The 27506-nt window shown below is 46.9% G+C and overlaps 2 protein-coding genes across 13 annotated transcripts in view; one reads left to right on the top strand and one right to left on the bottom strand.

The window, feature by feature from the left end:
* Positions 1-3326, top strand: part of Wipi1 (WD repeat domain, phosphoinositide interacting 1) — a 37869-nt gene extending 34543 nt beyond the window's left edge. The window contains exon 13 of the mRNA NM_145940.2: positions 2880-3326. Within this exon, the coding sequence (NP_666052.1) occupies positions 2880-2927 (48 nt within the window). The 3' untranslated portion in view covers positions 2928-3326. The remainder of the gene's footprint in view (positions 1-2879) is intronic.
* Positions 3327-3516: 190 nt separating this feature from the next.
* Arsg (arylsulfatase G) overlaps positions 3517-27506 on the bottom strand; it is a 99998-nt gene continuing 76008 nt past the window's right edge. For 10 of the 12 annotated variants that reach the window (XM_006534349.4, XM_030246381.1, XM_006534348.2 and 7 more), the window contains 3 exons: positions 18776-18896; positions 13575-13665; positions 3517-4628 (listed from right to left, as the gene is read on the bottom strand). In XM_006534349.4, coding sequence (XP_006534412.1) covers positions 4354-4628; positions 13575-13665; positions 18776-18896 — 487 coding nt within the window. In that variant the 3' untranslated portion in view covers positions 3517-4353. The remainder of the gene's footprint in view (positions 4629-13574; positions 13666-18775; positions 18897-27506) is intronic. The other 2 variants (XM_017314803.1, NM_001361978.1) reach the window with 1 other exon arrangement.

The raw sequence follows: 27506 nt of genomic DNA, 5'->3' as shown, positions 1-27506 counted from the left end.
AGCGTTGCCGTAACCAAATACTAACCTGGGGAGTGTGGATGGCTCAGAGACCTAGACTCCTTGCCTCTGTCTCTATACATACACTACCTTAGTTCCCTGTGAGGTCAGAGTTTCTGCCTGTGTCTGGTTTCCCAAAGCGCCTAAGATTGCTTTTGTAGAATGCTGCCTGTTACTTGTTAGGATGAGTTACTGGGGCTGGGTCTTGTCTGGGACTCTGGGCTGGCTGCAGGAACTGACTTGCAACCCACCTGCAGCTCTGGTACCGAACTCTTGAGCCTCCCCAGCAGCTGCAGCTGCCCACCAGGAAACCGCATGGATAAAGCCAGGGTGGGTGGCAGGAGCTGGAGACTGTCAGGGCCTCCTTAGCTCCCATCCACATCTACAGTGTAGCAGTGTATGCGCCTCCTGTGTATCTCCGTCAGGAAACATCCCAGTGGCAAGGGATGTGGCCCAGTTGGTAGAATGCTTGCCTAGCTAGCGCATACGAAGCCCTAGCTTCGGTTCCCAGCAGCACTTACAATTGAGCATAGTGGTTCACACCTGGAATTCCAGTACTTGGAAGCAAGGGTCATCTGAACTACATAGTGAGTTCAAGGCCAGCCTGAATTATATATATAAGGCCTTGTCTCAAAAAAAAAAAAAAAATCCCACTTGAGATCATTTCAGATGGGCACAATGCCAGGTCGGGACCTGTGGAATAGACAGGCGTGGCACTGAGATGGGTGAGGCTCCTTTTTGTGGGAACAGGAGGCGTTCATGACTTCCATACTGGCTTCGTAGATTACAGTTTGAAATGAACATTTTTGGGCTTTCCTAGGCAAGTTGCCAAATACATTGCAAGCAAGTGACAGTTGTATACTAATGGTGGAAAGGAGGAGTTCTTTAAAAAAAGCAAAAACAACTAATTATACGTTTTAAGACAGCCGTTGGCCCCCTGCCTAACAGTTGCCTTTGGGCTCCCATGATGCTTCCTAGAACTCTAGGGAGTTTGTCTGTCTTCTGAAAGTTGGCTATTTAGCTATTTAACTGCCACTACATCTTCCAGGAGCCTGGGCACTCTCGGTCAGACCGTGGGGACAGATATGACCAGAGCGTCCTATCCTGGGACGGTCACAGTCAGATGTTCACTCGGTTCTGTTTTAGCAATTTTGGTAAAATCCTTTGGCTGTTGTAGAAGATTGATACATCACAAACTCAGTTGGGGTCTTCAGTGTAGTCAGAACAGACCTTGCAACCTCCTTATTTACAGAATTAGAGTAGTCTGAACATTGGCAGGTAGGAGGTAGCCCCATGTTAGAGAAAACTAACATATAAAGCAAATAAAATAATAACCCCAAATGAGCCATTTTCCTCAAGGGGAGGAGACTCGGGGAGGCTTAAGAACTAATGTTGATGGGTATGGATTAATGACGGTGTGTTTGCCTAGCATGTAAGAGGCTCTGAGTTCCATGCGCAGAGCCTGCCCACCCGCCCCCCCACCCCACATGCACACACATCCACAACTACTAACATTTAAATGTGCCTTGAGGCACACTCACCTAGACACTGCCAGAAAGCTGGGTACAAACCAGCTGTTCTCTCTCTCTCTCTCTCTCTCTCTCTCTCTCTTTAGGAGCAAATTTGTGAAAGTTCACTTGAGCTGCATTTAGAATTTTTGTCTGGGCTAGAGATGTGGCTATCTCAGTAGGCAACGGGCACTGGTTCCAGCCTCAGCTTCAAAAAAAAAAAAAAAAAAACCCACAAACCAAAACTAGTTTATGCACAAGAAATTCTCCCTGCCAGCTAAGTGTTTGTCACTGGACAAGTTCCTAGAGTGGTTAGAGTCCAGCCAAGGTGGGGTAGCCTGTGGATGCTACAGGTGCTAGGTGTTATGGTGGCTGCCAGGCCCAGCCTGTCCACAGCCTGCAGGTAGATGGAGAAAGGAGCCGATGTTCAAACTGAGGTCCTGGGTCAGCAGCAGGCAGGCTTCTCCATCTCCAGGCACAAGGACCAGAAGTGAGAGTGATGCTGGCTGCTGTCCAGTGCAGCCATCTCAGCCATGTCTCTGTAGCTTAAGGGTTCAGCTGGGTTTGCTAGGAAAACCCCTTTTGTCTTTATTCTGAAGTGTATGCTACGCCTCTTGCAAATATTTCCCCAGGAACCATATCTTCATTCACAATTCTTTAAAAAGCCTGTAAGACTACAAAAGGATCTTGAGAGCCTCAGCTTAGCCAAAATCACTTCCCTGTCAGATAGGAACCTCAGGCTCACTGGTGGAGTCGGCCTCTGGGCCTCTGGGCTCTGCCTTAAGCCCTGTAGTCATCACTCGTTTTCTCTATCAAGTAGACTGCCTTTGCCCTCATAACACCACTCTCCTCTCTGGGATTGACTTCACCTCAAAACCAGCAAGAGAAAAGCAAGCTCATTATCCCTGGCAAGAGGCTTTAAGGAGGGCCAGCAGCTCCTGCTTCTGTAGTGAGCCAGCCTGTAACCTGTGTATTCTGTGACACTAATGTTAACATTGTGAGCAAGAGAACGGTCGACCCCCACCAAGAACATAGGCTGGCTTTCTGTGTTCTCTTTAGAGTCGTTTAGCAGTCAGTGTTTACACATAAGATGAGCCTTTTCTAAAAACTGCACATGTGCACACAAGCACACATGTGCACACACCCAGTTTGTAAACAGTATTGTTGGAATCTGTGCTACAGTTATCTACATCTTCATGAGATGGGTGGATTTTCCCACGGTCATGAGTAAGGGTCGGTCTGTGGTCATATATAAAAGTCCCAAAGGTCCAGCCTCCCCTGCTGACCCACCTAGCGCAGACCCCTGGGCAGCCCAGCCCGCCTCCATGAAGCCTCTCCCAAGAGTAAGGCCATATTCTGTTTTGATTTTGGTAGATAATCTTGTGCCGTGGAAGTCAGAAGGGCAAAACGAAGCAGTCCTGACAAGAAGCCTACCTCAGAAGTCAGGACACTCCCCTGTCAGGTGGTTTTGGAGAGAACGAGGAAAGTGGAAGAAACGGAATACAGTCAATGCTGTGGGCAGAGGGGAGGGAGGGAGGCAGGAGTCCTGGGTGCCTCACTGCAGTCAATGCTGTGGGCAGAGGGGAGGGAGGGAGGCAGGAGTCCCGGGTGCCTCCCTGCTTGAGCCATAGACCGCAGTTAGCCCCCCGACCCAAGCCCCTCAGCCTTGACTGCCAGTGGGCAAGGGGAATGCTGGAGTCACACCATGCAGTCTAAAAGACCTTCAAACCACAGTGTAAATGCTAACTAACCATATTGGTATGTAACCAGAATTTTATATTAAAAAGGGCATCCTTGTCAAATGTATGCTGTGTAAAAAAACAAAAAAAAAAACAAAAACAAAAAAAATGTACTTAGTGGGAAATCTCTTAGAATTGTGTTTCGTGTATATTACAAATATAGAGAGAAACTATTTTAGCCAGGCAAAGTATTTTTGCAGTGATTGGAATAAATCATTTATTACCTTGAAGTCGCATTCAGGACACTAATTAAATAAAATCATGGCAATGCATTTGTGAGTTGTTTACATTTTTATTTTGTTTCTTAGAAGTTTTAGGGGCTGGGAAGAAATCCCAATTTTTTTGAAAAGAGTATGTTTTAATATATGAGTGTTTTACCTACATGTATATACACCACGTGTGTGTCTGGCATTCTCAGAGGCCAGAGAAGAGGACAAGGTTCCCCTAGAGCTAGAGTTGCAGACAGTTTATGCTACCATGTAGGTGCTGGGAACTGAGCAAGTGGGCCAAGCTCTTAACCAACGGGCCACCACTTCAGCCCTGAATGCTTACATCTTTATAATACATCCACTTGACATTTACAGGAGAGAAGGGTCCAAGGCCTGGGAAAACCTCACTTTGGTTTAGCTTGCTCAAGTCATCTCAAAGGCAACAGTGTAGGCTCCCGGACCCCTACCCACCAGCAAACCAGACGAGTCTGTGCCAAAATGGCCCCTGAAACTGGGGACACGAGATAGAAACTAAAATACCGATCGAGAATCTGCCTGGTGTCAGTTCGTGGGTTACACACAGTTTCGTGGGTTACTTTAACCTTCAACTTGCAATTGAGGTTTAAGGCATTGCCTGAGCTTTAAACCCAGGGCTCAGACCTGACCCCATTACTCGCTAGTGCTTAACCATGCCGTGTCCACTGTACCAGCACTCAGGGCTTCTCAAGTCTGCATGCAGAGGAGACAGTCCACACACACAGAGGTAACGCCGTTGCTTTCTAACCAAATGCTGCAGCTTCCTTTCTAAAGCAGACATCCATGACCACACCCAAGTTTGGAAGTAAACCCACCTGTCTACAGTTTTCAGGTAGTGTTTCTCATGGGGGGAACAATGAGCCCTCAGACCGGTTGGCAACGGCAGGTAGTTTGATAGGGGTTACAGCAAGGAATCACTGAAGGATCCTGAGTGTAGTCTGCTCGGGAGCTGTTGTCATCAGCGATGTCTTGGAGGACATCTGCGAGAGCCCTGGTGACCTGCTGCAGCACCTCCTGGTACTCGGGGCTCCCCTTCTGTAGAGGCATCCCTTCATCAGCAGCATCTTCTAGGTTGAAAATGAGAGGGGCCACGTGGTGCTGCTCAGGACCCACGCTCCCATCACAAGCTTTGGCTCCACCTACGGGAAGGATGACCGACAATGTGAAACCCAGCCTCCACCCTGAGCTGCAGAAGAGGACGGACATCTGTGGTCGATGACACATTAAAGGAACCAAGCCTAGGAATTCAAAGGACTGCTCTCCCCACCAAATAAATGCCCTCGATATTATAGTCTGTCTTTCTAGTGATGATCGTCTGTCCAGGGGGATCAGATCTGGCCCCTTGGACTTGCCTTCAGAACTAGTGAACATCCATTCAAATATGTGTCTCTGGCCTTTGAGAGCAAATGTTGTTGTTGTTGTTGTTGTTGTTGTTTTGGTTTCGTTTGGTAGTTGTTTGTTTGCTTTGTAATAGCCCTCGAGTCTGATATTTTGAATACCGATGTCTCCAATAGCAACCGTTGAACTTGGTGGATGTCAAGAAGGATAATTTTCCCTGAAGATGATGCTGTCACAGAGATTGAGAATCTGGCTATTATGGCAGTCCAAAAGAGGACAGCCGAAGGCATCTGGAGCCTTTCTCACTTTGGAAGACAATATTTACTTGTTTTTATGTGTACTGATGTTTTGCCCAAGTGTAAATGCCTTGTGCATGCAGTGCAAACGGAGGCAGAAGAGGGCATCTAATCCCGTGGAACTGGAGTTGCAGATGGTTGTGAGTCACCGTATGGGTGCTGGAAACCCAACCTAGGTCCTCTGGAAGAACAGCAAGACCTCTTAACTGATAAGCCATCTCTCCAGCACCCAGCACTGTATCCTAATGAATTCAATGACTTCCCCCTACCTTTTTTTCTATACAAAAAGTAGCTAGAATGCCTAACAGAAATCTATGGAATTGAATAGCTGTTTGCTTCTGGGCATCTTGGTAGTAAAACATTAGTAAGCTAGGAACATCAATTGCTTGGGAGAAGGAGGGTTCTTTCCCTGAACAGACATCTGAGAAATCTTTGCAGTGCCACTTCCTACAGAGAAACCTCTATCATGGGCTTATGCCCTCATTTGGGTATAAGGGCTTTGCTATAGATCCTAGGCTGCCCTCAAGCTCTTGATCCTCCTGCCTCAGCCTCTCAGGTGCTAAGATGACAGGTGTGTACAGCCTTGTCCAGTCTGAGGACATTCTCACAACAGACAAACCAACCAATTAGAGGGGTCCAGCTGTGGTGTCGCCTCACTACAAGATGACAGAACAAGGCCACAGCTCAACCCAGCAAAGACAAATCTAAAAGCACACCAGGGACACAGCTTTCTTGTTCAATATGGATGGAAATGAAACTGGAACTCCCGAGAAGAATGAGAGTGTCCCATAGCCCTCTGCAGATCAAAGCCTCCAGCGGGGGTTTCCTCCCCTGGCAGACACTCGGGTGCAACAGGGATAAGGGATTCTATCATTGTCTAGAGTTGACAAAAATTTGACTCCTGCAGCAGCAAGGAGCCCTTGAAGTGACACAAGTGTCGACAGTCAACCAAGAAAAAGTTGGGGGTGACACTCATAAAAGCTAAGTGATCTATCAAGTTTGGAGATACTTTAATCTCAGCATGTGGGAGCCAGAGGCAGAGAGATCTGTGAGTTCGAGGCCAGCTCGGAGCTACATAATGAACCTGCCTTTAAATATATGTTATCCAAGCTGGGGCATAGTGGAGCATGCCTGGAATCCAAAAGTAGAGACAGAGAGATAAGGAGTTCAAGGCAAGCCTTGGCTACAAAATTGAGGCTCTCCTGGGGTACATGAAACTTCATCTTAAAAAAGAATTAAAAAGATTAAAAACACAAGGCACATAGACATACTTGCCACATGGGCCATAAAAACAGAGTCAAGCCCCACACAACTAATAGTTACAAAGTTGTCCACTGGCTTCTACATGAACACCACAATACACACATCCCTGCAAAGATACACCATACACACTCATGCAAATATACATCGTACACCGCGATGATAAGTTTCACTTAAGGAAAGAGTTGAGTAGTGTCCTTTGAACTACCATCCTCTAGCAAAATGAATTCTAGGAAATCTATTGCAGCAAATCAATAAAAAGCACTCTAGTGGAATAATCAAGACAGGCAAAGACTGGAAGGGACTTGACCCTGCAAAGAAAACCACACTGTCCGGGGTTTCCCCTCCCTGCAACAGGCAGTGTGGAACAGGCACACTTCCTGAGGAGAGCTGAGGTGGCTTAAGAGTTTAAGGTCACCACGAATGATGGAAACTGACAGGTGAAGTCCTACGAGGAAGACTGCCACAGAGGACAAGCCTCGAAACTTTCCGATGAACTCCTGGGAATCCTTGGCTGACCCCTTAAAAGAGTGCCCAGAGAGAGCCCAGCTGGAAGACCAAAATAGGCACTCTGGTGGCCACCTGCCACACAGAAAACGTTTGCAGTGTGAGCACCGTTAGGTGAGAGGACTGAGCCAAGCACAGTGGTGGTACAAGCCTATAATTCAGACCCTAAGATACAGAGACAGGAGGACTGAAGGTTCCAAGGCAGCCTGGCCTTGTAGTTCAAGACTTGTAGTTCAAGTTCAGGTGAGGAACAGAAGTCAGAGCCTGCGGGTTTCTTAACTAAGGGACAAAATCTGACAGGCAAAACTCCTAAGGACACAGAATAAACCCTTCTTCCCAAGTTCAAGGGAGCAAACTGTAACCGACTTCCCATGAGGCTCAGACATCACTCCCCGGTATTTCACCAACAAGGCCCAGTGCACGGTTTTTAAACAACTACCCAGGAGGCTTCCGGCTGCCGCTATGTCCCAAAAGCAGTGTGGAAGCCACTATTCTTTGCAATAGCAGGAAGAAAACTAGACATACTGAAAAAGGAACAGTTTCCGTTAGCTCTGAGAGTGCACACACAAAGCCTTGCTCGATGTTGAAGAGGGGGCGGGCAGAGAGATCTGCTACAGCAGAGACCTCTATTGGAGCAACATGGCAGGGAGCAAGGAGCTCTTTGATGTACAGGTCTGGGAGGTAAAATCCCAGGGGGATCTTGTCATTGGTACCCCATGCTTTGTGGCTGTTGTTATTCTCTCTCCATGGGCCGGGGAATCACGTGGTACAGAAAACACTGTACCTCTGAGCAGCATCTTTGATTGTACACCTCCTACTTTTGTTTAACTTAGACGCCAAGAGCTCAGGCAGGTCTCAGAGTAAATGCTATAGGAAAACCCCATGGTTCCGGGAACAGGAGAGAAAAACTAACATTTTTAGATACACCAGTGGTGGGTGCTAGAGAGATGGCTGAGTGGTTAAGAGCCCATATTGCTCACTCAGAGACTTAAGTTCCGTTCCCAGCACCCATTAATTTCCAAGACCCTACACTGGGTGGCTCACAACTGCCTGCAAGTCCCGTGCCACAGGGATCTGACACCTCTGGCTTCTATGGGTACCTGTATTCACACACACACACAGATACACAGAGAGATACACAAACACATATAATTTAAAATAATAAAAATAAATATTTAACAAACGCAATAGTGGGAACTGAAGAGGTGGCTCAGAGTTAAGTTGTACTCTTACCAAAAAGTCAGGTACAAAAGTTAACCCCAAATGGCTCCAGGACCTAAACCCAAGACGTAAAAAAACAAAACAAACAAACAAACAAAAAAAACCAAAAAACAAAACAAAAAAACCCTTAGAAGGGCTGGAGAGATGGCTCAGCAGTTAAGAGCACTGACTGTTCTTCCGGAGGTCCTGAGTTCAAATCCCAGCAACCACATGGTGGCTCACAACCATCCGTAATGAAATATGATGCCCTCTTCTGGGGTGTCTGAAGACAGCCACATGTACTTAGATATAATAATAAATAAATAGATCTTTAAAAAAAAAAGCAAAAAAAAATCCTTTAGAAGAAAACACAGGGCAATATTTCTACAACACTGGAAATGACAAATAGTTTCACAGGCAAATTCAATCAATCAGGAAAGGAGGGGACAAGCTTACAAAGCCCTTTTGAGAAAACCGAGACTTCTCCCAAACTCATCTCATGAGACCAGCAAAACTCATATGGCAAACCTTGACACATGCTTTACAAGAATAAAATTATGCCGGGCAGTGGTGGCACACGCCTTTAATCCCAGCACTTGGGAGGCAGAGGCAGGCAGATTTCTGAGTTCAAGGCCAGCCGGGTCTACAGAGTGAGTTCCAGGACAGCCAGGGCTATACAGAGAAAGCCTGTCTCAAAAAACCAAAAAAAAAAAAAAAAGAATAAAAATTATAAGCAAAATTCTAGCAAATCAAATCAAATAACATATGTGTGTTATTATATATAAATACATACACTGAAATATAAGTGTATTATACATATATATATGTATGTATATTTGTGTGTATATATATCTCTATATATGTATATATCTGTGTATGTATATATGTATATGTATGTATATATGTGTATATTTATGTGTGTATACATGTGTATATATGTATATATGTGTATGTATATATACACATATATGCATACATATACACATATACATACATGCACATATACACATATATGTCTATGTATACAATACCATGACTGTGTTTGTTTAGGAGTATGTGTGTGTGTGTGTATATATATATATATATATATATGTGTGTGTGTGTGTATGTGTGTTTATATATGTATGTATGTATGTGTATATATATGTAAGTATGTATACACAATATCATGACTGAGTGGGCTTCTTTAGGAATGTGTATACACACACACATATATGTATATATATTACCATGACTGAGTGGGTTCATTTAGGAATATACAGTTGGCATAACAACTGGAAACCAGCCAATGTTAATTGTACTCTCTAGCTTTGTGTCGCTCTGACAAAATGCTTGATGTAAACGACTCAATGAGGAAAGATTTACACTGGCTCGTGCTTTCAGAGATTCTCTCTGGCTTTAATGATTTGGGGGGGGGGGGTGAGGCTGAAGCGCCAAAGGAAAGCAGCGTACCTTACAATGGACAGGAAGCAGGGGCGGGGCAGATACACCCTTTAAGGACGCAGCCTCAATGACCTTCCTCTGAACTGGCCCTGCATCCTAAGCACCCACTGTGCAGCAAACCCATCAGTGGGTTAATACGCAGGTGAAGTTAGCATTTTCATGATCGAAGCAGCTTCCAAAAGTCCCACCAGAGAGCACCACCTACACTGAGGACCAAGCATTTAACGCTTGAGCTTTTGGGAGACACACGTTGTCTCCACGACATCAGTTCGCAGTAGTACAGAGCAGGTACGCAGGTGTACACACTTGCAAGTGCATCTGTTGCCTTGCTTTGTATTTCTTCTTATCCGTGCATGTGTGTGCATGCACACACGCGTGTGTATGTGTGTATGTGTAAGCATGTGGGGGTGTGGAGATACACATGTGCCACAGAGCACATGAGGAGGTCAGAGGACAACTAGTGGGAGTTGGTTCTCTCCTTCCATCTTGTGGGCCTTGTAGACTGAACTCAGGTCATCAGTCTGTCAGCAAGGGCCTGCACTCAGGATCATCCGGATGGACCTTTAATTACTTTAAATGTGGCAAAGGGCAGCTATCGAGTTCCGTGAGTAGGTACAGTGCTTGCCAGACAAGTGCGAGGAACAGAGCTCAGATCACCAGTGCCCACATAAATGATAGCTGGATGTCCTAGTTTGTTTTGTAAAACATATTCCTAAAGATTGATTTACTTATGTATATGAACACGCTATTTGCATGTATGCCTGTATGACAGAAGAGAGCAAGAGACAGAAAAGGTCATGGGATCCCATTACAGACGTTTGTGAGCCAATGTAGTTGCTGGCAGTTGAACTCAGAACCTGTGGACAAGCAACCAGTGCTCATAACCGCTGAGCCATCTCTCCAGCCCCTAGCTAGTGCTTCACTGCTGTGAACAGACACCATGACCAAGGCAACTCTTATAAAGGAAAACATTGAATTGGGGCTGGCTCACAGTTGCAGAGGCTTTGTCCATTATCATCATGGCAGGAAGCAAGGCAGTGTCCAGGCAGACATGGTGCTAGAGAAGGAACTGAGAGGTCTACATCTGGATCTGCAGGCAGCAGAGGGGGGGACTATGTTCCTCACTGGGCAGAGCTGGAGCATAGGAGACCACAAAGTCCACCCCCAAAGTGACACACTTCCTCCAACAAGGCCACACCTTGAGTACCACTCCCCATGAGCCAAGCATTCAAATACATGAGTCTACAGAGGCCTTTCCTATTCAAACCACCACAGTGTGGAAGGCCATCAGTAAGCCCGCCCAACACTCAGGAGTCAGACACAGGGATCCCCAGAGAAGCTGGCCAGGCTAGCAAAGTCAGTGAAGACTGCTATGTCCTCACTGTGTAGGATAGAGAGTGATCTCAGAAGATGCCTGATAGCAAAGCCTCTGACCTTCCCAAGTGTCTGCAGCACATGAACACACACACACGGACACACACACACACGGACACACGGAAACACATACACACACAGACATAAACACACACACATACACACACAGACATAAATACACACACATACACACACAGACATAAATACACACACATACACACACAGACATAAATACACACACATACACACACATGGAAACACACACATACACAAAGACATGAATACACACACATATACATACATACACACACATACATACACACACATACATACACATACACACACATACACACACAGACATAAATACACACACACATACACACATACACACACATACACACACACATACACACACATGCATACACACACATACACACACAGACATAAATGCACACACATACACATACATACATACACACATATACACACACACATAAACACACACACATAAACACACACATACACATACACACACATACACACACATACACACACATACACACACATACACACATACACATACATACACACACACACATACATACACATACACACACATACACACAGACATAAATACACACACACATACACACATACACACATACACACACATGCATACACACACATACACACACAGACATAAATGCACACACATACACATCACACAAATACACACACACACACATAAACACACACTTACACACACATAAACACACACACATAAACACACACACACACACACACACACTGAAATAAAAAGAGACATGATTTTTGAAAGGGGGGAGGGAAGGAAACCAGTGAGGTCCCCAGTTCTAGGCCACATACCAAAAGACTGGTTATCTGTCAAGGCCACTCCAGTTCATGACCAAAAACATCATCTCCCCATCAGGGAAGTACATATTGTTCTCTAGCCTAATGGAGTAGGTGCCTATTCATCTGCCTTTCCCAAATGCAGTTCTAATCATTAGGAAGCAGTTTTTAAACCGTGCATGGAGGACGCAGAACATGGTGGCACCTCACCTTGCTGGGCAATTTTCCTCAAATGTAGCGGGAGCCCGGTGCTCCGCTCCCTACCCCGGTCTCCTAGTTTGGGATGTTCGTTTCTGTCTGACTGTGGTCGCTTTACACAGCCCTATTACTTCATGGTAAGGTTTACGATTCCAGTATTGTGGTGCCAAGGGCTTTCTGGCACGGTTCTCCCTGCATGAAATCAGTTCAGCCTGGAGGGCCCATGCCTCTCAGATAATGTAATGCCGGACTCTGATCCCCGAACTTTCCCTCGGAGACCGCAGCAAAGAGCTGAGCACTTTGTCTGAGGTTTAGGAACCAAAGACTCTTGTAGCATTTCTAAGATCCCTGGAGTTGGGGCTTGTTCTAGTATTGCAACCACATATTAAGCTCGGGAAATAAATGGTGCGTGCGTGTGTGTGTGTGTGTGTGTGTGTGTGTGTGTGTGTGTGTGTCTATCTGTCTGTCTGTCTATCTGTCTGTGTGTCTGTCTGTCTTAATTATATAATTCTTTGAAAATATCCAACATGAAATAACAAGCCACCTGAAATCTCCATTGAGTCTCTCTTCTATTTTTCTCTTGTTTTTCATTGATTAACTTCAGAATGTTAGTGCTCCAAGTAAGTGCAAAATAACGGGACAAGCATTTCAAGATAATGAAGAGTTTAATTGTAATTTTATTACTGTGTGTGCATGTATGTATGCGTTTGTGCGTGTGCATACGTGTGTGTGTGTGTGTGTGTGTGTGTGTGTGTGTGTTTACCTTGATGGTAAATACTTTTACCCACTATAATAGTTTTACCAGTTTGACACAAGCTAGAGTCATTTGGAAAGAGGAAACCTCAACTGGAAAAAAAGTTTCTATAGGATCTGCCTGTTGGCAAATCTGTGGGGACATTTTCTTGATTAATGATTGACCTGTAAGGGGCCACCCATCACAGGTGATACTACTCCTGTGTGACATAAGAAAACCAACCGAGCAAGGCAGAGAGAGTAAGCCAGTTAGCCATGTCCTCTGCCTCAGTCCTACCCCAGCCCGACTCCCCTCAGCGATGGGCTAACCTGAGATGTATAAACCAAATAAACCCTTTCTCTCCCAGAGTTGCTTTCGGTCATGGTTTTCATCACAGCAACAGAAGGCAAACAAGAATGGCCACCAAACCATCTCACTAGCCCCAGCATGTCATTTCTAAAATGCATTTTTAGTTTTTTTAAGTCCCAGTCACTGAGTGAACCAAGGAGAGAAGAGACTTCTGTGGGTCTGCTGTGTAGGCCTTTAAGATCTGCCTTCTGAAACATTTTATTGCCAAGTAAATGACACTTGTAAAGGTCCCTGAGCTCCTGTTTCATCATCAGCCAAAACTGGGAGCAAAATGTTTTCTCTGTGGAATGGGTGACAAAGAAGAATCCAGGGGCCACGAGCCTGCTGCAGGAAGGCTTCTGTGTTGGAGGGTCCAGAATGCCTTTGCTGACCCTCCAGCCAAGTTTAAGGTTGGGTGGCAAAGTCACAGGTGAAGGATGTGAGGCCCTCAAAGAAGATAGCCACACCCACTCAGGGAATTCCGAGGCGTGCCCACGAGAGTGAGAGACTCCACTTACCAGTGATGTAGAAAGCTTTGTAATGGTTTAGGCGGACAGTCTGCAGGGCGCCATACTCTCCAGCAGCCCCACTGTTGGGGTGGAATAGCACCTGAGAAAGAGAGCAGAGAGCACGGCCTGTGTATCAGAAAACCCCACTGGGCGCTGCGGGGGGAGGGGGGGGACCGCATCTGATGCACAAGCCTGGCGACCTGAGCTTGCTGGATTCCAGGGACGCACATAGAAAACATCTTCGATGGTGCGTGGCTATAATCTCAGAATTCCTACTGCAAGATAGGAGGCAGAGCAAGCAAGAATCTGTTAGAAGCTCAGTTAGGGCCAACTGCGTACACAGCACGGCAATGGAGATCGCACCTCGGCAAAGCGGAAGGTCAGAACGGAGTTGGCACTGACCTCTACATGCAGATGTGGGACATGCACTACATACATACACCTCCCCATACATGTACTACATACAACATACATACATACATACACCTCCCCATACATGTACTACATACATACATACATACACCTCCCCATACATGTACTACATCCATACCTACATACACATGAAAGAAAATTATGCTAGGTGTCATGGTCTACTTCATCCCTAACATCCCTTCTCCATACTCCTGGATACTCCCCGACAAGCACAGGCCTGTAGCTGATGTTGGCCTTCTCCTGGGAGCCACTGTGAAACAGTACTGAAGAAGGAGGATTGAGCTACAACTCTGTGTGTCTGCAAGACCTCACTGGCTAAGTCAATCAGACTGTGGGCCCAATGACCACTCTGGAACCTGCAGGGGAGGTTGTGTGTCAGCGCTTTTTTAATTTGACAAATTTAAAATTCCAACCCGGCCACAGAAGTGCTTTAAACAACTCTCAGGCCCTTCTCTCAGCTGAGTGTCTTGTGGCTGCCCATGTCATGCACCCAGGAGTCCTATGTGCACCTGCCCCTCAGGGGCAGAAAGCAAACTGCCAACAAAGATGGCTTCCATATATCCTGGGGCTTGCAATGAAGCCCACCTGAAGATCTCTGTAAAATCTAGCTTCTACTGCCTCCAGAGACTCTCTCTCTCTCTCTCTCTCTCTCTCTCTCTCTCTCTCTCTCCAGCAAGAATGCCTGCCATAAGAAACGTAAGATTTCTCCAGCACTAAGCACAACTTCACCTCTGAACCTTTTATTGCAGTACAGGGAATCGAACTCGGGCCCACACACAGGCTAGGCAAACACTCTTCCCCTGCGCTACAGCTCCAATACAAGCCTAGCCTGAACGCAGACACCTATGACTCAGTCCTACTGAACTGCTGAGGAAATCTTTCCTGATTCAGTCAGACATGGAAGAAGTTCCCTACAGAGTGGAAATACCTAATTCAGAGGTCCCCAGGGAAAGAGTTGGTAGGAAATAGACGGCCAGCATCCTTGGTAGGTTGGTGGGTTTGGGATGGAGGCATGAGACTACCCTGGTATGAATCATGTCCATATATATTGCTGGGAAGACATTTACATGATTCAAAGATTCCGTGGGGCTTGGGGGAAAAAATAATGAGAAACATCTGTTGGAGTGGGAAGCAGCTGCCCACCCCACCTCCCACCCCCAGCTTCAGTACCCTGAGAGGATGCCGCCCTGGCCAGGGCTTCCCAACACCTGCTGCTGCCCGTTCCATCAACCCTCCAAACACCCCCCAGCAAGCTTCCTCTAAACAAGAAAGGAAGTCATTACTGAAAACCTCACTCCTTCCATTCCAGAAAGCCATGCCTGACACTCCTTTTTTTTTTCCTTGATAAAGGCAAAGGTAGGGGGGATGGGGAGGACATGGACCATCCTGTATCCCCCACCTGTGATATGTTCAGACCCCCCAGAAAACACAGTCAAGGTTGAGCTCTTCAAACCATGGGTACCCTTTGGGTGCTCAGCAACAGAAACTCCCTAAGGAGAGCCTGCCACATTCAAAGGACAAGTGACATTAGCAGAAATTTCCAGAACCTAGGGAGGAAAACTGGGATGGCCTATGCTTAGAGTTGGGGGTGGGTTCTGAGACACTCATATAAGCCACCCTACTTTGAGCAGACTAATGACAGCTTTCTTGTTTACATCAACATAGGAAGAACACTGGTAAGCTGACACGCAATCATGGCTGAAGGCACTTCCTCTCCAGATGTCTGCTCCACAGTTCAAAGCTGGCTGACTTTATCTTCTACAAACTCGCACAGAATTCTTGGCTCCCACTCTTTCCTATGTGCTAGTCTGCCTTGCTACACTTTCGTTGTTTTGATAAGCACTGGAGCGTCGCCCTGGGTAGTATTGTTCCCAGAGGTGTTCTCCTCCACCCCATCAGGAAGGGGCCTGCACACCTTCAAAGCAGGGAAGGGGGAGGGGTGTCAATCATTCACACATCACTCTCGGTGACATTTTTCACCACTAGGGGCCTCCCTAAGAGAAGTGACGGGTATTCGTGTTTCCTTGATGCATTGGCCTCTGGAGTGCCGAATTAGCCCACAGCTGCCCCATGTTGGAGTGTTCTATGCAGATGCAGACATCATGAGGAAACTGTCCCTTTGTTGACAATATTTGAACCTGGTCATGAAGAACATGACTCTCCCACCCATGTTGTCACCACCTTCGGCTTCCATCTTGGAATCAAGAATAGAATAGAAAGTGGATCACTAGGTCCTAGAATACATACCCTTCCCCTCTCAGGCTCTTAGCCCTCTCTCTTCATGGTTCCTCTCACTGCCCCATTCATATGCCCACTGGTGTCAGATACAAGGGGTTAAAATATGCAAAGCATGCAGCTACTGTGGGCTTGGAACATCACAGACACAACCTTCCTAGAGGGAATGAGGTCATGGATATGAAAACTAGTAGCTAGTGATTTTCTTTTAAGCCTTCTCATCCCATGGCCCTGGGAGATGGATGAAGATATGTGGTTCTAAGCTGCTTCTCTCTTCATCTCTGGACTATCCTTGCAATATAGATAAGCCAGCTGTTGAGAGGCATTTACATAGTGTTTTGTGCCAACCATCAATACGGCTGTGGGTGGATACAAACTGCATTGATTAAGAGGTGGTACATGGGTGGAAAAGATGGCTCAATGGTTGAGAACAGTCAATGCCTGCTCTTACAGAGGACCTGGGTTTGGTTCCCAGCACCCATACTGAGGTTCGAAACTGTATGTAATTCCAGTCTCAGAGGATCATATGTCTTTGATGACTGTGGGCACTGTATACATATAGCACACACATACACTCAGGCATACACAATGAACATAAAAATAAACATTTTAAAGAGATACATATGTACTGTATAGAGAGATGGATGGATGTGTGCATATTTACAAAAATCATTTGTTTTGATCTCCTGGCTTCCTCTAAAACTATTATAAACCCAAGACAATTCAATCTCTTCATTTCAACAGTTTAGGCTGACCGGAAAGGACCAAACTCAAATCTGTGGCCATCAACAAGTCCTATTCTTAAATTCCAAAGCGGTCTTATCTGGAGTGTCACGTGCACACTAGAAGAAGCCGGTGTGAGGCTGGGCACCAAACCCACATGGGATTACCTTTGAAGATACCATCGGAAGCTCTCTGTAGGCAGCAAGCTGGCTGCCTCTCGCTAGGTCACAGGGTGTAAGTAAACAGGCTCCCACTTGAACTAGGTCACCAATACAATGTAGGTTTCCCGAAGGTGTCAGGACTTGTGTCTGTTTCTCCCACCCTAATTCCTGGACCTAACCCAGTGACTCTACGCAAATCGGATGCCAAAGGAAGACAAGGCTCTGTCCGGGAACGGAAGTTAGCCCGTGAAGGAGCTATCGTCCACGGGAGGCCTGACAACGTCAAGATCACTTCCTGGTGACCCCAATTACTCTATCAGTAGCCATGGCAATAAACACCCAGAAGCACCTCTCCAGAGGAGTCTTGGCTAATACTGCCAGCATCGTATGCTACTGACTTCCAGCTGAAGGCGGAAACAGTCTTCCTGTTTTGTGCTTCTCAGAATGACCAGGCCTGGACAACACAGCGTTCTACAGAGACAGGCATTCTGGGGTGAACCCAAGAACCCTTCAGAGGACTGTTGTGGTCTAGTCTGACAAGCCCTAAGAACTTCATCAATGTGTGCAAGAGTGTAGTGGTCCACTCAAGGCCCAGGTTCTGGCTTTAGTAATTACCAGCAACAGTAGCCATGAGCACATTTCTCCCGTGTGACCCCTCAAAGACTTAAACAGACCTTCTGAAGCATAGGTTTCCAATGGGGGAGCTGGTTGCTCACTGGGCCTTCCTAGGGAGTTGGGGAGTCTCTGATCTCCTCCTTCTCTCTCTGACTTCCTCTTCCTCTTAGGAAAACGCAGGGAAGTGACAGGGAAAACCCAAGAGGACTGACATTTCCTGGCTGCTAATTTGGTACTTCAGAGCACTCTGAGGAGGGGACAGCATCTGAGGTGATGCTGGAAGGATAGAGGCCCAAAGTCATTGCTGGGGGGGCTGCTGATTGAGAAACAGGCGGACAGCTATGGTGGCACGTATCTGCAATCCTAGCACTCAAAGGGCCGAGGCTATCAGGAGTTCAGGGTCAGCCTGTTGCAAGAGCATCTTTTGAAAGTAAACAAGTAAACAACAGCAAAACAACAAGATGCAAAGTATGTCCTGAGACACACACACACACACATACACCCGAGAGCTGGGAGTATGTTGGGAATATGGAGGGAGACCCTACTGACATTCATTCATTCATTCTTCATTCATTTATTCATTCACTTTTCATGCACTGGGTGCTGGCTAAGTACAGATGCTGTTAGGTACGTGAGAACTAAAACCTAAACCCAGCAAATGGGATCCTTTCCCCCCCCCCCCCCCGAGAGTTTACATTCCAGAAGAGCCTAGAACTGGACAGGAATCTTATCCAACAAAAATATGCTGGGTGCCCAAATTATGTCAGAAAACTGAACGTGGACAGAAGAATAAAATTAAGCCTTAGAGATAATACTCACATATCTCTACAGTAAACCAAAATGTTGAATGAATATAAATACAAATCTGGACTAACAGACTGAATTGTTGGATGTAGTTCGTCTCTGAAATTCATCACTGGGATTTTTGCCCAGGGTCTTCCTTCATCAGCCACTGGCATGCACCTTCTGGGGGGTGGTCATTTGTATCAAAGTAGTAGGCGTGAGTCGTGAGACACAGTCCAGACACAAGCTTCCTCCACTTACCCTGTGCCCCATCTGTGACTTGCCAAAGAGCACCTCAGAGACATCCCGTCCATCAAATTTCCGGTTTGGGGGCAAGCTGGCTCCTGCCAGAGCTATCACGGTGGGGAAGATGTCTAGCAAGCTGCAGAAAGAACAAGGTACAGTTTTTCTCAACTCTTCCAAGTCTTTCTCCAGCCCTCCTATGACCGGAACCTACCTGCCCCAGACCAGGACAAAAGCAGGCCACCTCTCCTAAAGCCAGCCCAGTTTATTTCTCTTTGGAGCTCTTTCTGAGATTTCTGCTTTAAGAGGCAGGATGTGGCCAGACGCCGTATAGGTTCAAGTCCAGCTGTACCACTTATGTGACATCTACTGCCTCAGTTTCCTGTCCTGTAAAACATGTGGTTTAATAACAATAGCTGCCTCACAGGGGTGCGTGCGTGCAAGACACTCAGAGAAGATAAGTCTAAGACAAAGCCGGGCACTTGCTGGTTGTTTGTCTGATAATTACTAACAGCGCCACACCTTTGAACCCCCAAAACTAAGAGCTGGCCACGGTCTTATCAGGAATAGCACGTGGCAGGGTGGCGGGTGTCTGCAAGAAAACACTCAGCTCATTTTTCATCGCCCGAGTATCTCTCATGAAAATGTAGTCTTTAGGTGGAGTGTGTGAGATTTTAGTTGTGATGTGTGAAACACTTCACGTCTGCCACTTGCCTCTAACTCTTCTCCCCTCTTTACAAAACAGTGAATATTTTAGTGGGAAAAAAATAAAACACTTTAGGACATACAGAAATACAAAAAGAAAAAAAAACCCACATAACTAGTCTGTCACTTGAGGGTATTAATTTTAATATTAAAAATATTAATATTAATTTATTAAGAAGTCAAATTCTTACTTGTGTGTGTGCAGGATATATGCCTGTGAATGTTTGCCCATAGGTGCCTGTGTATGGAGGCCAGAGGTCACCATCAGATGTCCCTCCCCTGCCACCACCACCACCCCCCCCCCTGCCTTCTTTTGAGACAGGGTCTCTCACTATTTCAGCTTGTCTGAACAGTGAAGTCCCAGGATCTCTTTCCCTCCAGCACTGGGCTTACAGGTGTGCCTTGGTGTCCACCTTGTACGCAGGTACTGGGGATCCAAATGCAGGCCTTCAGGCTCTCAAAGCAAGAACTGTCCCCAGGGTCCATCTCCCAAGCCCTGTCCACTAGTCATATTTTCAGTGGATCTTGCTAATGTGATTTTACTCGTTTCTACGTTGTTTGTTAAGACAGTTTCCCGTACCCAGACTTGCCTTGAATTCCTTAGCATCTTGTCTCCACGTTATGAGGGCTAAGACTGCAGGCTTGTGACTTGTGATGTTGTTTTAAAGTCATGTGGAACTTTACCACACTGCATACCTCCCACACATCTACTGTGCTCATATCATGAGACAGGGGTGGGTCGTCAGGAAGAGCAGAGGGGCCAAAGAAACTGACAGCCAGTGGGACTTGCCAGAACCAGGGTGCTGGGCCCACATGGATTCTGGCACGGTTGGACTTTCCCAGAAAAGAGGTCCTGGTACCCAGAGACCAGGACAGCATCAGACTTCAGGGTTATCCTTCCTCTTTCCAGGGCGCTGCCTACGACCCTAAGGCAGAGTTTCCCATTGACTACGGGACAAAGTGTTTCTATTTGCCTGTAGCTTTCACAGTTCACAAAACTGGTAGCTTATCTCTTGAGATAGGCACTCCAGGAACTGGCATCCCACACTGGTGTGCAGTCAAGGCACGCGGAGTCAGCGTGCAACAGAGTACAGAACACTCTGGAATCCTGTCCAGAGTCCAAGGTCCCTGCCACAAACCAGGAAACAGGCAGGTCTACAGTGTGGCCTGCAAGGGGTGAGATGGTTTAGGGCTGTTCAAGCTCAGTCTCTTTCTCTCTCTCTCCCTCCCTCCCTCCCTCCCTCTCTCTCCCTCCCCCCCTCTCTCTCTCACACACACACACACACACACCACACAGAGTTGCACCCCTGAGGGACATCAGCATCAAACCCATAAGAAAGAAAAACAGGCACCACAATAGAGATTTTTAATTTGTGTGTTATGAATACATGTGTGTGGTGTACACACCTATGTGGAGATGTCTACACACCTGTGTGTGGTGTTCACACCTATGTGGAGATGTCTACACACCTGTGTGGTGTGCACACCTATGTGGAGATGTCTACACACCTGTGCGGGGGGTGCACACCTATGTGGGGTGCCTACACACCTGTGGGGGGGTGCATACCCATGTAGAGGTGCCTACACACCTATGTGGGGTGTGCACACCTATGTAGAGATGTCTACACACCTATGTGTGGTGTGCACACCTATGTGGAGATGTCTACACACCTGTGCGGGGTGTGCACACCTATGTGGAGGTGCCTACACACTTGTGTGTGGTGTACACACCTATGTGGAGATGTCTACACACCTGTGTGTGGTGTGCACACCTATGTGGAGATGTCTACACACCTGTGTGTGGTGTGCACACCTATGTGGGGTGCCTACACACCTGTGTGGGGTGTGCACACCTATGTGGAGGTGCCTACACACCTGAGTATGGTGTGCACACCTATGTGGAGATGTCTACACACCTGTGTGGGGTGTGCACACCTATGTGGAGATGTCTACACATCTGAGTATGGTGTGCATACCTATGTGGAGATGCCAACACACCTGTATGCATATGCAGAAGCGGGAATAAGGTATTGGATGTCTTCTATCTGTCACTGGTTATTCCTTTGAGGCAGTGTCTCTCCCTGAACCTGGGGCTTGCATCTTCTCTGCTAGATCGAAGCCAGCAAGGCCCGTTGATTTTTTTCATGCCGTCTCACCCTGCCCATCTTGAGCTGAGGTTGCAGGGAAGCACAGGCTGCCCAGTTTGCTACGTGGGTGCTGGGATCTAAAACCCAGTCTTCTTTATTGCTCAGAGAAGGCTCTTGACCAATAAGCCATCTCTTCTCCCTCTCTCTCTGTCTCTCTCTGTCTCTCTCTGTCTCTCTCTCTCTCTTTCTCTCTCTCTCTCTCTCTCTCTCTCTCTCTCTCTCTCACACACACACACACACACACACACACACACACGAAGTAGACTGTAGGCTTTCTTTTGTGGTCTTCGGAGACATCAGCGTCACAGACGGGTCAAATCAGCAAGTCTGGGAGACTCTGTATTGACTTTCAGAATGAATTACATACTTTCCTTTTTCCATCCTTTTCCTCCTCTGCATCACGAGGTTTGGCATCTTACCACAGCACTAATCCAGATCTAAACACTCCAGGGAATCCCAGTGTGTCAGTGTGGCATGCCCTTCAGAGGTTTCTAATCTACACAGAACTCAAGAAGAACTGCCTCACACAAAGAAAACTTCTTCAACAGGTTTGGTGACTCTCACTGCTCAGGGGAGCCAAGTCCAGCATTGGGCATGCCTGGGCTGTCAGTCACTCGTCGGAGAATGGCAGGAGCCCAGCCCCTGAGCTAAGCCTGTGACCAGGAAATGCTCCATGCAACACACAGACCTGGGCTTTCCTGCATGTGAACCTGGAGGGCAGATCTGTTTTACAGAGGCTGCTGATAGAGGGCAGATTTGTCTTACAGAGGCTGCTGATGGCTTTCCAGGCCTCAGTCTTAACCCAAGAAACAGGTCCTGGAAGTCTCAGAAGCCTTGAAGAAATAGAACAAGCAAACAAGCAAAGAACAACAACAAAAAAGCCAAACCCCAAACCTGCAAAACCAACCCTGCACTTCCAATGCGTTCACTGGGATGCTTGGCTTTTTATCCTTGCTTTCATGGGGTTTCCTGTCCTTTTTTTTTTTTTTTTCTTAAAAAAAAGAGGAGTTGGAGAGACAGCTCAGCTCTTGCAGAGGCCCTAAGTTTGATTTCCAGGCCCCACATTAGGCAGCTCAGAACTTCCTGTAACTTCAACCTCTGTGGGTAGCTGTACTCGCATGTACATACTGCCTCCCCCCACCACAAACACACACACACACACACACACACACACACACCTCGCCACCCAAAAGGCATAATGAAGCCTAAACGAAATTACATTTTACAACTATTGATGTGAAGACAAATATATAAAGATGCTATTTTATCCCACTTTAAAGTACTTTTCCTTTCTTCTTTGGGGTGTGTGTGTGTATGTGTGTGTGTGTGTGTGTGTGTGTGTGTGTGTGTGTGTGTGTGTGTGTGATCCCTCAGAGTGCTGGGGTCACAGGCATACATTGGGCTATTCCGATGTGGATTCTGGGGACTCAGACTCAGGTTCTGTGCTTGTGTAAGTATTTCTATCCACTGAGAAACCTCCCTAGCCCCAAGTATTTTCTTTATCTTGTTTTGAGACAAGACTGTCACGTATCCAAGGCTAGGTTCTAGTGTTGAGATTACTGCACCACCAAACCCTGTATAGGCAGTGCTGGGGGATCGAACCCTAGATTTTGTGTGTGCTGGGCAAACACTCTACCAACTGAGCTACATCCCTGCTCCCCTCACGTAAATATCTTACAGGCTCTGGCATTGTCCTTTATGGGTCTGATGTATAAGTGGGTTTCTGTCCCACAAACACTACTTCACAAGCCCTCTGATAGTGGAAAGGAAGGCAGGGCCCACTCACGAAAGGAGATAGCTGAGATAGAGAGGCCTCTGCATGGTGACACAAAAGGCTAGCCTGGGAGTGGGCAACGTGACCCCTGAGTAAGCTGGAGTCGCTCTTCCGCATCGTTCCATCCTTACAAAACTATTGTCTTTTTCGTGGTTCTCTGACATTTGTTCATAGGAGATGTGTACGTTTCTGAAACCTTTTTTTTGTTTGTTTTTAAAATAAGATCTTGCTATGCTGTCCAGGCTGCTTTGGAGTTCTAAATTCAAGCAACTGTTTTGTTTCAGATCCTCCCAGGGGGTGGGGACCCATCCAACCGGTTAGGTTAGTGCTCTCATCCAAACAAGGTATCAAAGGGAATTGACTGGGTGGCTGTGAGGAGGGTACTAAAGGCTCTGCCTGCTGTACCCCAGGCTATGTGAGCAAGGAATGAAGGGTCACATGGGGGCTTCCTTCTGGTAGAACAGCCCTGGGCTCCAATGTTGGGTGAGTGTCAGGGAGAGGACAGGAGGGAGGGTTTCCATAGAAGCTGAGCACGGTTGTACTAGGGGGAAATCTGACCCAAGGATGGGTAGAGAGAAGAGGATGTAGTGGTTTGAATATGCTTGGCCCAGGGAATGGCACTATTAGGAGGTATGACCTTGCTCGAGGAGGGGTGGCCTTGTTGGAGGAAGTGTGTCACTGTGGGTGTGGGCAATAAGACCCTCCTCCTAACCATGTGAAAACCTACTTTTTCCTAGAGGCCTTCAGATGAAAAGGTAGAAGAACTCTCAGCTTCTCCTGTACCATGTGTGCCTGGATGCTACCATACTCCTGCTTTGATGTTAATGGACTGAGTCTCTGAACCTGTAAGCCATCTTCAATTAAATGTTGTCCTTATAAGGGTTGCCTTGGTCATGGTGTCTGTTCACAGCAGTAAAACCCTAACTAAGACAGGGGGCTTTCAGGGAAGGGTTGGGGATACTTGGACCCAGATAAAGGAGTGACTCTCATCTCCTCTCTCCCTGGGAGATAAGTACAGAAAGATGCCAAGAATAGAAGAGTTGGGAAGAGAACCACCTCCAGTGGAGGAATAGAACTGTCCCGAGGATCCAGAAACAGGTTCTTTTTTAGCATTTAATTGTAATTTTCTTTCTGCATTGTTTAGTCCCTCTCATTATCCCTGAAAAAAGGCTAGGTTCCCACCCCTTCCTGGTCTTAGTCACACTGCAGAGGCTTCAGGGACTAGCCCGTGTTCACGTTTGACTGGCAGCCCATCTCAGTAGCTCCCCACCCTGGAATCTCTCTTACAGACAAAAAGCATCTACTTCAGAGATACTTGAGTGTCGGGAATACCAGATCACAAATGGTGAATCATGGACATCAGCCCAGCAGGCTGGAAAGAGACACTGACCCATCTCCCTCAACCCTCACCGCAGCCAGGAGGGAGCAGAGGGCCTTGAAGAGAGATGCATGGTTGGGTACCACAGGACATGCTGTAGACAAGGGATCTTTACAGCTTCTGTCTCTGGACCCAATTCTATGCCTGCAGACAAGACAGAGCCTGCCGACCTTTACCCCTTCCATATAACCACTGTCTTATTCATATCCGCAGACCCACCACCCGGCCCCCAGGGTAGCTCAGGGCTCCTCTGCAACTCTAGCTGATTTTCCAATGAGATTATTGGCCCAGCCAATTCTGGCTTGCCTCCATTCTTGCCAGATGTGATGCTCTTTCCACAACAGGGATGGGGAATGTCCATCTCAAGCAACATATGTGGCCAGTCCTCCATCAACAACAGGGATGAAGATGTTCATCTCAGGCACAAAGCCAGGTGTGGTTCTCCATTGACAACAGGGATAGAGATGCTCATCTCAGGCACAGAGCCAGGTGTGGTCCGCCATTGAGAAATGGGATGAAGATGCTCATCTCAGGTACAGAGCTAGGTATGGTCCTCCATTGAGAAATGGGATGAAGATGCTCATCTCAAGCACAGAAGAGACCCTTCATCTTTTTTCATAAGACTAAGAGAAATTTCCCTAAGGTTCTTTTTGTCCTTTCAGGGGACACAGGACTGCCTGGAGATACCTTGATTGTCACAAACAGTTACTGGGAAGAGGCCTGGCAATGTGCTAAATATCTCAAATGCACAGAATAGACCCCACATGTCACAGCCAAGAATTACTTGACTCAAAATACACATGATGCTACATTCAAGAAACCCTGAACTAGAATTGTAAGGTAAAACTATTGTGCCTTTTCTACTTTGCCCCCAAAGCCATTCTTCTGAGGGAAACTTAATTTCTCGACATCAAGAACACCCAAGCTGAGCCGGGCGGTGGTGGCACACGCCTTTAATCCCAGCACTCGGGAGGCAGAGGCAGGCGGATTTCTGAGTTCGAGACCAGCCTGGTCTACAGAGTGAGTTCCAGGACAGCCAGGGCTGCAGAGAAACCCTGTCTCGAAAAACAAACAAACAAACAAAGAACACCCAAGCTATTTGCTCATCACTGCTCCCTGGTCTCCAGAGCAATGTTTCACCCACAGTCAGAACCAGGAACAAGGATGGGTCGTCTCTATTCGATAATTGTGTCTTTGGGCTTTGTGGGGGTGGGCAGTCATGTGCAAGATCTTTCTAAAATACTATTATATCACTTTGGCACACATCCGAATATTAATGCTGAGTATCTCTAAAAGGTAGCCAATGAGATTTGTGCTAAACACTCTCCGGCACACCCTTTTTAAATTTAATTTGTATTATATTCATTTGTTTTTTTGTGTGTGTCTGTGTGTGGACACAGCAGCACCGTAGTGTTCACATAGGGTCAGAAGAATCAATCCTCTACTTCCACCATGTGGGACCCAGGGATGGAACTCGGGTCACCTTTGTAGACTAAGCCATCTTGTTCCCGCCCCACGCCCACTCCTGCACACTGTTTGTAACATTTTCTGTATTCACAACAGTACATTTATATTAACCTGACTGTTTTTAAGATGCCATAATTTCTTGGGGCCATTTCAATAGAAGCTGAAGGAACCCCTGGCCATGAAGAAGTTACCTCCGCTGTGGACGATCTCTATCCTCAAAGAACAAAGTACTAAAACCGCCACAAGCTCGGGCTCCCACACAGTGAAATGTGAGCACTCCATTCTAGGGCATGAATCAAAATCATGTTCCCCTCGGTGCTGGCCTGTGGGGCCACAGGGAAAAGCCAGTAAGAAGCCCCACCATTCCTGTGTTCCCTTACATGGATTAACATGAGAAAGGAGCAGGACAGAGGAACCAGCTGCCGTTCAGACTATCTTCACACCAAAACCATCCTAAGAGTGGCTGGCATGCTCTGATAGTTTTCTTCTGATAAAGTACCAGAGGCCCTCAAGAAAACCCTATCTATACCAAGAACTCTCTCTAGCCACCAAACTATGACCTCCATCCTTGTCTTCTGATGATCAACAAGTCAACAGCCTACTGTGGAACAGTAATTGATGGTAACTACAAACACAGTAGTTCAGTATGTTTCCTCAGTGAAACCCCAAGCTTTGAAGACTCTATGGAGTTGTTTGTGCCTGTGCAGCCCAGAGCTTGCCCTTTTGATAAGCAGTCTGGATACACCCAGTCAGATCTATAAAAGCAGTCCTCCCGGCCCTCTTCCAGCCAGCCTGACATGACAGATCCCAAGCTGTGTGGTTGTTATCACACCTGCTGGCTCCCACGGACTGCACGCTGCCCCCTCCTGTTGGCTCAGGGATGACCCATAACCCTTGAGGGAACTGGGGTCTCGTAGGGGTGATACCTACTCCCCCTGGGCTGTCAAAACTGCTCACCCCTCTTGCTCTTGGCTTTGGTCTCAGCCCTTCCTTCCCACTGGATCTGGGGATGTTGTAGGGCACTGGGAATGCTTGCCTTCCTCTGGTTGGCGGTTTCTTTCTCCTGCCAGAACCTGTCAGGTTGGTGCCAGGGAACCTCTCAACCAGGCAAACTATTGTTCTGAGTACATGAGTAAGTGTTTCTATGGAGGTTGTGCTGTTTTGGTGAATAGAGGGCAGAACCAGACAGGAATGACCCATCTGAATCAGTGAGAAGTCGGGCTCAGGAAATAGCACAGTTGGTAAAGTGCTTGCCATAGAAGCATGAAGATCTGAGTT

This window comes from Mus musculus, chromosome 11 (assembly GCF_000001635.26).
Source record: "Mus musculus strain C57BL/6J chromosome 11, GRCm38.p6 C57BL/6J".
In the NCBI taxonomy this organism is placed as follows: domain Eukaryota; kingdom Metazoa; phylum Chordata; class Mammalia; order Rodentia; family Muridae; genus Mus; species Mus musculus.
This window is presented reverse-complemented; position numbering and strand designations above follow the sequence as displayed.